The sequence below is a fragment of the Trypanosoma rangeli genome (assembly GCF_003719475.1).
Source record: "Trypanosoma rangeli strain AM80 chromosome Unknown Tra_15.4_contig_00013, whole genome shotgun sequence".
NCBI classification, from domain to species: Eukaryota; Euglenozoa; class Kinetoplastea; order Trypanosomatida; family Trypanosomatidae; genus Trypanosoma; species Trypanosoma rangeli.
In genome coordinates, this window is record NW_021705757.1 from 90906 (window position 1) to 100306 (window position 9401).

A 9401-nucleotide genomic window follows, 5' to 3' on the forward strand; every position below is an offset into this window, starting at 1 on the left:
AGAATACAATTATAAAGGGGCAGCGCCCATTCAGATACAGCAGGGAAGCAAACAACGCGAAACCAAAAAACTCTGCTGACTTCAGAGTAAAAAAAAAAGTGCTCACAACATGCATCGAGCTGCCAAATGAGAGCAGTTTAGGTCGCTAGTCTCCGGTGTATCTTGGTCCTGGGCCCTCAACGCCCCGCTTGAACGCCCGCTGCATCATGGGATGATCCATGTAGACGTCGCGGCGAAACTGACGTAGAGGCGATAGTTCCCTGTTCCGCTGCGACCTTCGCTTTGCTCCGCCTCGCTTTTCCTCCTCCTCTGCTGCTCCCGTGGTAAGATCGTCCTCGTCGATGCCGGTGCCGGTGCCTGCTTTCGCGTGGGGCCGGGCCTCACGCCACCTGAGCACCTCACCCTCCCCATGATCCGGCCCCGTCATGAAGTCCTCTGGGCTGATGTTGTGCCGCTGGGCAAACCGCTCCGTCCAGACATCCGCCAACTCACGCCGCCGCAACACAATCGCACAGCGCCGCATTGAGGTTCAGAGTGCCATGCGAACCCCCGTCCCCGAACTCATGGGAAGCGGGGAGGTGGGCTCCCACAGCTCCTTCCACAGGGCCTCTCCGTGCTTGAGAGCCTCAGCTCTATCCTCCGGCCGTGAGCTGCGGGCAAGCTTGAGCGCCAGTCTCCCCTCCACGTCCAACGTTTGCATGCGCGGGGCCCCATCCTGGGTCTGACGCCGAAGCTGCGCGAGCAACTGCGGAATGGAGAGCAGCACCTCGCCGCTAATGCTGCACCGCCACAGGGGCGTGGGCTGGCAGAGGAAGATGCAGCGCCGCTGCACCGTCGCATTCCGCAGCCTCACACCCGTCACACAACGACGAGAAACGACGAAGTACATGCCACGCACGCAGCGCAGGCACGCCCCTCCCCAGTCATGCAAACAGCGCCAAATTGTCTTCAATACATGTTTCCATCACAATTGGCAGCAGCAGCAGCAGTAATAGCAACAACAACTGCCCCCTCTCATCGCAGCTATACACACAGAGACAGACAGACAGAGTGGAACACCAAACAGAAAGGGAGATGGTCAGTGTGAGACACAGCGCAAAACAGCAGAGCGTTGTGGCAGACATGAGAAGAGAGTAGCAACGGAAAGTGACGTAAATAAGGAAGGAAAGGGAAAGGAGACAAGCGCAAACCAAGATTAATAAAGAATCCTCAGCTGAAGGCAAAAAAAGAGAAAGTGAGGAAGCGGCGTTAAACGGCCCCGATACAGTGCGACGTAAGTGCGTCAAACAAAGTCAATAACAAAAGCCCGCAAGACGCACACGCCCATCAGCTTTCAGCTGGCGGCTGCCCCTACACTCACTCCCTCCCTCCCCTCCCTTTCTCACTCCCCACTTTACACCTATCAGCGGTGACGACAGCAGCAAGGAGGTGGATGGCAACCGTTGACTGCGGCAGTGAACACACAACTCTTGAGAGGCAAAAAAAAAAAGGGGGGGGGGGGGGGCGAATAAAGCAGTTTACTGAGAAACTGCAAATATCACCCCTTTTCTTTTCTCTTAATCTCTCCCCACACACACACATACGCATTGGTATATACGTCCTTTCTGCCACTTTTTGTCGTTATTCGTCTTATATTGGTAGTAGTCGTGGGGAGGAGAAAGGGGAAGACCCTCCTTTTCCTTGACTTTCTTCTTCTCGTGTATGCCTTTCTATCCTCGCCCCCGCCTCAGTAGTGCCTCCAGTCCATGCCGTCGTCGTCGTCGTCCGCTGCCTCGTTTGCGTCGTCCGGTAAATCTCGGTCATTCACCTCAGCGTCATCCACCACCTGCAGCGCCTCGTCAACGAGCTGGCAAAGGTTGTCCACGTACACCGCGTTGGTGACGTCCATTGGGCGAAAAGTGACGAGATTGAAATCAAAAATGACGCCGGCCAGCGTGCGCACCATCCTGCGCCAGCGCTCAGGAAGTGGCTTCGTATCAAGATAGTCAAAGTCGCAGGTGCAGAAGTGGTCTAGTGTCCCCTCCTTCACGGCCGGCGGAAGCAGGTCGCACTTGCTGAGCACGTTCACAAACGGGCAGTCGAAGCACACCATGCTCGAGAGCGCAAAGGTGCAGCCAGAGACAAACTTTCCCGCATCCGCGGTGGCTGCCAGCGCATCTAGCAGAAATAGGACAACGACGTGAAAGCCCTCCCGCTCCAGGAGGCGCACAAAACCCGGAACCGCCGCAACGTGCGTGAGCACCTCCAGCTGCCCTGGCATGTCAACTATGATAAAGTCATCCTCGTGGTCACCGAGCTGGTCACGCAGCCACACCTCACCCTGGCTCAGTAGGTACTCCATGCAAAACACCAACCCACCGTTTGGGCCAAGGCCTTTTCCTTCCATGGCGTCCTCCAGTGAGATTAGGTCGCGGATGTCAATGGAGGGGTTGTATGGCAATTCCTCTGCAGCAGGGTCAAAGTTGCAGATGTGCGTGGAACGGCCTTTTGTCGCGTAGTGTTCCGCCAAGACGGCACTGAGTGTGCTCTTGCCGCTCCCCGCCGGGCCAATCATAACGGCGGCGTACTTGCCCATCGTGAACGGAAGCTGCAAAAATAAGCCGATTTGCGAGAGAAATAGAGTGAAATAAAAAAAATAAAAGAAAAAAAATCAAAACCAAGGCGACAGGCAATGAAAGAAGCGACTGTTTTTTCCCCCTTTCCATATATGAACATGCGCATACTACCCTGCATATATATATATGCATGCGTTGCTATTAAAGGGACATCACAAATGTAAAACAAACGCCAAACGCAACTTACAACGCTGAAGTGTTATTGTTTTGGTTTTCTCCTTCTTTTTCTTTACTTTTCCTCGTTTTTGCTTTAAAAACTCTGAACCCTGAGGTACTTTTATCTTTTTGTCTTTCCTGTTTTGCCTATCGGCCTCTCTCCCACACGTTCACACAGCGCACGCCCCACCCACCAACCCACCCTCCGCTCAGTAGTACGCTTTGTCGTTCCGCCCTGCCCCCTCGCGCCTCGGCCGTGTATTTCGGTCAAACTCGGCTTCGTTTGCGGGGATGTTGTTTCCCCGCCCCTTTTCATAGCTGTGCCTGTCGCGTGGGGCATTGGCTGCTTCCCCGCTCCGCGAACTGTGCCTCCCCCTCACCTCATCGTAGCCCCTCTTCTGGCGGGTGAGTGGGGCGGTGGGATCGGTGGAGGTCACAAGGCTGCTGCTAATAAAGGTGGGCGTGAACGTCGGTGGCGCCGTAACGCCTTCCGGGGGCCGCAGCATCCGTAGGGAACCCCCCGAAGCCGCCTCCGTCGTCGGCAGTGCCGCGGTGGAAGAGAGTGGTTCCCCCAACGCGCTGCTGCTCGTGACGTTGTTGCTGTTCGCAGGGAGTTCCCGTCGGTGGGCGGCTGCGGACTGCGGCATGGGACCGTCTAGGCCTAAGTCGCCCAACGAAAATTGCTGCACGACGGTAAACATGTTCCACTCAAGCCGGTCTCGGAGATCTTCGTCTGTGAGTAAGGCAGCCTTGCGCCGGGCGATGGCGGCCTTGGCATACTTCACTTTTTCCTCGCATACCGTACCAAGAATCTCCTGCGCGGAACGGTAGCGCTCTAACCGGTCCTCTACCTCGTCCGGGTCGTGATTTAAAATCATCCGGTACGACTCCACGAGTTTCAGAAAGACGCTGTGGCGCACATCCTCGCTAAGAAGAAACCGGAATGCCGCGTTGCTGCGGTACCTGCCAAGGATGTCCTTCAGAAAGCGTTCCCCGTACTTGGCGACGTATTGTGCGGTACAGGTCATGTAACTCAGCGTCAGCGCCGGCATGTTAATGGTGCCGTGGAGCAAGTCAAGCGAGTAGCGGTTTGGAAACGGGTCTTCCAAGTAGCGCTGCGCCTCGATCTCCGCCTGCCGCAATGCCTCATCGCGTTTTGGGTCGTGGCGTGCTGCCGTGCCGCCCTCCCGGCGCACAATGCCCCCCGCCTTCACCGTCGTTGCCGCCGTTACGGTCAAGGCGGCCCCTGCTGCGCTGCCGTTGGTGGCCGTCTCCGACTTACCCTGCGCCTGGTCCTTCTTCTCATCGTTGGGGATTAGCTCGGGGTGGGCGCGGTACTCGTTCAGCTTCTGCAGAAAGAAGGGGTAAAACACGTGGGTCATCTCAAAGTAGAGAAACTCCTCCCGCTTCTGACTGGCAAGAACTTTAGCCATCATCTCCTCCGCCTTTCGCTTGTCGCGCTTCGCGAGGCTCGCAGCAGACTTCTCAATTTTGGCCCGTAGCTCCGGCCCAGGGGCGATGATGCCGGGAGTTGAGTCGTCCTCGGTGGGCATGCACACTACCGACGCAGTTGTGCCACACACACACACACACACACACTCACTCACTCACTCACTCACCCTCCGTACGGGTTTCTCGCGTCGCCCCAACCACCGTTGCAAGCGGGTGTAATGCATGCGTCCATAGGGAAAAGAAAATGAAAATGAAAGAGAGATAGAATAGGAGGAGCAGAGAAGGGGATGGAACGTAATGGTATAAATATAGATGTCAATAACCGCCTTGCGTTTCATGGGGGCGGCGTCAGACCACCTCGCAGGAACAAACTTCAGAAGGCCTCGCCTTCATTGCTTCCTCAGGACCACGAGGCCCTCTTTTTTTTCTTTTTTTTCCTTTTTTGTTTCGTCTTTTGCTGCGCCGCTCCATGTCCCGCTCTTACCTTTAGCAGTGCATCTATGAGCGCGTGCAGCCACGCATTACAGCGCCACCTGCGATGCGGAGGCAAAATTAACAACAACCGTGTCCAGCTTCGGTGCGTTCACATCCACAAGCACGAGCGTCCCGGTTTGACAGAACGGTGGCAGACAAATAAGTCTCACTCCTACGCTGTCGTCTTCAGAGGTCACCTTGTTTGTGGTGTCGCCGCAGGCCGGGTTGAAGTTCGCAAGCTGCATCCACTGTGTCTGCATCTCCGGCTGGTCACAGCAAACAAAACAGTGCGGGGCGCTTGGGAAGACAAACGGGTCGGACACCTTAAAGGGATAACTAAACAACGTGTTGGGGGCCGTCGGGCAGGCGCAGCCGCAGCGGAGCAGCATGGTCATCGCGTCCAAGCGTGTCGGGTATCGGGTTTCACGGCTGACGTCATTCAAGTTGCTACCAGCAGAAATGAAAAATATCGTGCCGCCCTCCATCGACGCTTTCGTCGCGGCAGCATTGGCGAGGGGTTCGCCGGGAAATGCATGAAACTCGTAGGGGTTCGTCACAAGCTTAAGTGAGGAGCGCCGGGCAGCCTCTGGAAGCAGCAGTGGGTGGAGTGGCTGCTGCGGCTGAAAGGCGTTGCTCATGTCTTGCTCCCCGGGCATCAAATCTACATCGACGGTGTCCGCGAGGCGCGCCAGCACAGCGTCGAGTTCGCTCATAAGCATCGCAGAGGTGACGATGCCGCTCTCCTGCTTGTCGTCGCTAAGGCGTGTGTGATCGGAGGGGTCCAACTTAACCTTCCGCTTTAGCCGCAGCTCATCGGTGGGGGCAATGTTGTTGCCTGCCACCACCAACCGGGCAATGCGGGAGGCCTGCGTCACCATGGCGTCATCGCCAACGTGGCCAGCCAAATAATCTATGAGCAGCTCCACCATCGTGCGGATACGGGCCCCTGCTGCATTCGGCGCCTGTGCGCTGCCCAATCCCAGCCCACAGACAATTCCCACGTAGCAAGGCGGAAGTGGGGAGCTACACGGGAGCAGTCGCGGGACGTAAATATCCCGCAAATCTGGAAGGGTATAACTGTGAACCAAAAGGCACCCATTCTCGCGCAGCGTCCCGTCCACGCCCAGTACAAGCCCCGTGCAAAGCAAATCCACTGAAACCCCCTGGAGTAGCACGCGGCCGCTGCTGTCCTCCATGAAGACTTCATCCAGCGGGGTGCAGAGTGAGACAGGCTGCTGCCCAGTCTCGCCACGATCCCCAGACTCCTCAGCAGTTTTATTGTTTCCACCCTCTTTCCCCTCGCCTACCTCACTGACAAGTGGAGGCGCATCGCAAAGGGCATCCGCGGCGTCACCCTCCCCCTCGTCATCCTCACCAGCATCAATGCGGATAAGTTCCTTTTGATACTCATCGAGAAAGCGTGGAAGCAGCCGCATCTGCTTGTAGATCACTCCCACACACAGCGCGCGCTGCCCCGGGACAAGATTTAGCACGCGAGCAAAGGGCGGGGCAGCACCGCCAGTAGGAACGTGAGCGTCAGCCATCGCGCGGATGGCGCGGAGTGCACGCGGCTGCAGCGCTGCCTCCCTGCATTGGTACATCGCCGCGTACTGCTGCGTGAACTGCTGTTGGCGGAGAAGGAACCGTTGGTGGGTGCGGCGCAGCGAAAGGGCGGCGCGTCGGCGAGGCCTCTCATGTCTCCCGTCACTCAACTCCTGCGTCATAAAGTAATGGAAGTCCCGGCTGTACGTACGAGGCACGCACACAGAGGAGGCACCATACGTAGAGAGGGAAAATACAAAAAAAAAAACAGAGAATGAAAGTTTTAAAAACAAAAAAAAACAAGAGGAACACGACAGCTCCGTGCGGAAGCAACAGGCTGCAGCGTCAGAAAGGGCGACCAAAGCAGTGAGCGGGGAGACGGCAAGAAGAGGAACCGGCACACAAAGCATGAGCCAAGCATGGGATAAAAAAAATATGTGTGTGCCTGCAAGAAACGAGAAATGCCAACCAGCCAACCTGCCCCTTTCACGCACATCACGGTACAAGAAAAGAAATAATGATCAAATTAAAATAAAAAAAACTCACTGCAGTTCCTGTTTTCTTCTCGTGAACGCTGCCGAAGACAACGGGCAATGACGGGCGCGGCCCCTTTTAAAGTAATCTCCTCCTCACTCAACTCGGCTGCTCGCGTGGCGTCCTCCTTCTTTTCCTTATGTTTTTTTTTCCTTTTCGCTCTCTCTTCCTCTCCATCTCTGCCTCGTGATCTCGTTTGCTTGTTTTAATATCACCGTTGTCGCTCAATAATAATTATTTATTTTTTTTTCGGTCTTATTTGTTCTTTGCTCGCGTGTGTCTTAGTGCAGGCGTGTGTGCGCGTCCGTTCTTATTTTGTTCTCCACGGTGTGTCGCCTCTCCGCAGGGCAGGCAGCACGTCACGCACCGTATTGCCCGCACCGAACATGTCTAAACGCACGCGCTTCAGCGTGTGGGAGGGGGGGTTTGTGGTTTCAAAAGAAAAAATCTCGCACTGCCGACGATTGGACAGGGACGGAAAGCAGCGAAGGTCATTCCATACGCCCACGCAGTGGGGAAAAAGGAGGGAGCACTGCCCTCGCCGGGGGTGGCCTCTAACGCGTCATGCAATGAGTACGTATATGCACCTGCTCCTCCCTGCCCGCCCGCGGGCGGGCGCCACACGTCGTGCTACACGGACAAGCCAAGGCGCAGAGAAGCGTCAGTGCGCAGCATCATAAAAACAAGAGGAAAAAAACAAGCAAATCGTGGTGGTTAGCACGGACCGCTAAGCGCAAAGGCGACGCGAACGAAACGCACACGCGCCCTCATGACACGGATGCGGATAAATGAGCCCAAAAAAGGGAAGGAACCGCAAATCAAAAACGAAAAAAAAAAAGGAAGCGAGAGCAACGCCCGCAGTGGCCAACGGCGAGATGCATCCTCCGCTGCAGTGTGCACCTTCGCCCTCGCTGAGCCTCCATCCCCCCGTTTCTTTCGCTCTACGCTTGTTGGTCTTGCGGCCCCCTGTCTTCTCTCTCAACAAGGGATGACGCACTCCACTTCAGTCCTCGCCTTTTCCTTTGAACCCTCTCCGCTATGTGGCGCTCTCCCCTCATCATTTCCTGCCGCCGCCGCCGCCGCCGCCACACACGCAGACGCGCAGTCATCCGCGCTGCACACTGACACGACGAACACGCCCAAATAATCCCTCTAAGTCCCTTTACACAACTAAATTACTTCTTGTGTCCTCCTTGACTTTCTGTTTTCATCTCTTCCTTTCATTGTTGTTGTTTTTGTTTCTTTTTTTTCTTTTTTTTCTTTTCTCATTTCATCCCTTCTTCATTTGGTGGTGAGAAAGTTGCGTGACTTATTTTTTATTTGCCATGTTCTTTTTTTGCCGTTTCTTTCCGTTTACTTCGCGTCCCCGTCGCCCCTGCCCACATTGGTGTATCATCACATCCTCGCTGACGATCGCTTCCGCCGCCAAACTTTTCCCTTCGCACCTCTCTGTCCACCGTTGACCGACGAGTTATCTATGCTAACGGGCGAAGAGTTTACTCGTCGTCGCCCATTGGCAACGGCGCGTTTTCGACCGCACGCGCCTCCTCCTGCAGAGCCTGGAGCTGCTCTGCCGAGAGTGGCTGCACGTTGGGGTCAAGCATCGGTGCCTCCACGAGCGTCAGGTTGGGGTCGTTCGCCAGCTTCTTCGCCAGCCACAGGAACGGCTTCTCAAAGTTGTAGTTCGACTTGGCGGAGATGTCGTAGTACTGCAATCCTTTCTTGCGGTGGAACGTGATCATCTTCGCCTTCACCTGCCGGTCCGCACAGTCTACTTTGTTGCCTACCAGCACGATGGGAATGTTGTCGCACACTCGCGTGATGTCGCGGTGCCAGTTGGGCACATTTTTGTATGTGTTGCGACTTGTCACGTCGAACATGATGATCGCGCACTGCCCCTCAATGTAGTACCCATCCCGCAGCCCCCCAAACTTCTCCTGTCCGGCCGTGTCCCAGCAGTTGAAGCAGATCTTGCCGCGGTTGGTGTGGAAGGTCAGCGGGTGCACATCCACGCCCACGGTCGCAACGTACCGCTTCTCAAACTCCCCCGTCAAGTGCCGCTTCACAAACGTCGTCTTCCCCGTACCACCGTCGCCCACCAAGATGAGCTTGAAGGTAGCCACACAGTCCGATGTCGATGGAGCCTGCATCTCGCACAGTTATCCTTCCTCCGCGTCTTCTTTCCTCCTTATTAGTTTGTTTTTTGTTAAATTTAACCCTTCTGTTTTCTTTTTATTTAATCCTTTTGACGTCGTACGTCATGGCGAGAGAAGCAGAGAGGTGGCGGGGCAGCAGCAGCAAAAAAACAAATAGTCCAGCAAACCCCTCGCGCGTTGTCGCGAGTTGGGAGCGGTGGGAGGGAGTCGCACGATGCAGCGAGCGGCTGCAGCACCCAGCACGGCAGCAACAGCCACAATGCGAGAAGGGCAAAGAAAAAAAAGACACAGTGGGGAGATAAAGAGAGAGGGAAAAAGACAAACACCTTCTGTTACCTCTTCTGCTGCCGCGCTTCTCTAAAACATCGCGCGCTGAAGTGCATGTGTCACGAGTCGGTGTGACTGCCCTCAGATTTTTTTTATGGGACTGTATTCCCTCGTTGCTTCGGCGTCTTCCTTGTCTTGCGCCTTC

General features: G+C 55.6%; 6 protein-coding genes across 6 annotated transcripts, besides 11 other annotated features; all 6 read right to left on the minus strand.

Moving 5' to 3' along the window:
* Window positions 1-145: 145 nt before the first annotated feature.
* Window positions 146-523, minus strand: TraAM80_00748 (uncharacterized protein; the record flags this gene model as incomplete). Its single annotated transcript, XM_029377817.1, has 1 exon — window positions 146-523. One exon carries the CDS (start codon window positions 521-523, stop codon window positions 146-148), a length of 378 nt encoding a protein of 125 aa, XP_029242372.1.
* Window positions 524-529: 6 nt separating this feature from the next.
* On the minus strand, window positions 530-889 carry TraAM80_00749 (uncharacterized protein; the record flags this gene model as incomplete). Its single annotated transcript, XM_029377818.1, has 1 exon — window positions 530-889. The coding sequence occupies one exon, from the start codon at window positions 887-889 to the stop codon at window positions 530-532; it is 360 nt and encodes a 119-aa protein (XP_029242373.1).
* Window positions 890-1348: 459 nt separating this feature from the next.
* Window positions 1349-1389: a microsatellite.
* A 337-nt stretch (window positions 1390-1726) lies between these two features.
* TraAM80_00750 (GPN-loop GTPase 3) lies at window positions 1727-2575 on the minus strand (the record flags this gene model as incomplete). Its single annotated transcript, XM_029377819.1, has 1 exon — window positions 1727-2575. The coding sequence occupies one exon, from the start codon at window positions 2573-2575 to the stop codon at window positions 1727-1729; it is 849 nt and encodes a 282-aa protein (XP_029242374.1).
* A 49-nt stretch (window positions 2576-2624) lies between these two features.
* Window positions 2625-2656: a sequence feature (A-rich).
* Window positions 2657-2820: 164 nt separating this feature from the next.
* Window positions 2821-2867: a microsatellite.
* A 75-nt stretch (window positions 2868-2942) lies between these two features.
* Window positions 2943-2978: a microsatellite.
* Window positions 2979-2980: 2 nt separating this feature from the next.
* TraAM80_00751 (putative splicing factor 3 subunit) lies at window positions 2981-4324 on the minus strand (the record flags this gene model as incomplete). The annotated part of the gene is made up of 1 exon (XM_029377820.1): window positions 2981-4324. One exon carries the CDS (start codon window positions 4322-4324, stop codon window positions 2981-2983), a length of 1344 nt encoding a protein of 447 aa, XP_029242375.1.
* A 23-nt stretch (window positions 4325-4347) lies between these two features.
* Window positions 4348-4390: a microsatellite.
* A 252-nt stretch (window positions 4391-4642) lies between these two features.
* Window positions 4643-4679: a microsatellite.
* Window positions 4680-4744: 65 nt separating this feature from the next.
* On the minus strand, window positions 4745-6421 carry TraAM80_00752 (putative DNA polymerase delta subunit 2; the record flags this gene model as incomplete). Its single annotated transcript, XM_029377821.1, has 1 exon — window positions 4745-6421. The coding sequence occupies one exon, from the start codon at window positions 6419-6421 to the stop codon at window positions 4745-4747; it is 1677 nt and encodes a 558-aa protein (XP_029242376.1).
* A 68-nt stretch (window positions 6422-6489) lies between these two features.
* Window positions 6490-6542: a sequence feature (GA-rich).
* Window positions 6543-6895: 353 nt separating this feature from the next.
* Window positions 6896-6944: a microsatellite.
* Window positions 6945-7839: 895 nt separating this feature from the next.
* Window positions 7840-7860: a microsatellite.
* A 136-nt stretch (window positions 7861-7996) lies between these two features.
* Window positions 7997-8037: a microsatellite.
* A 232-nt stretch (window positions 8038-8269) lies between these two features.
* Window positions 8270-8923, minus strand: TraAM80_00753 (GTP-binding nuclear protein rtb2; the record flags this gene model as incomplete). Its single annotated transcript, XM_029377822.1, has 1 exon — window positions 8270-8923. The coding sequence occupies one exon, from the start codon at window positions 8921-8923 to the stop codon at window positions 8270-8272; it is 654 nt and encodes a 217-aa protein (XP_029242377.1).
* Window positions 8924-9145: 222 nt separating this feature from the next.
* Window positions 9146-9184: a microsatellite.
* The last annotated feature ends 217 nt before the right edge of the window (window positions 9185-9401 follow it).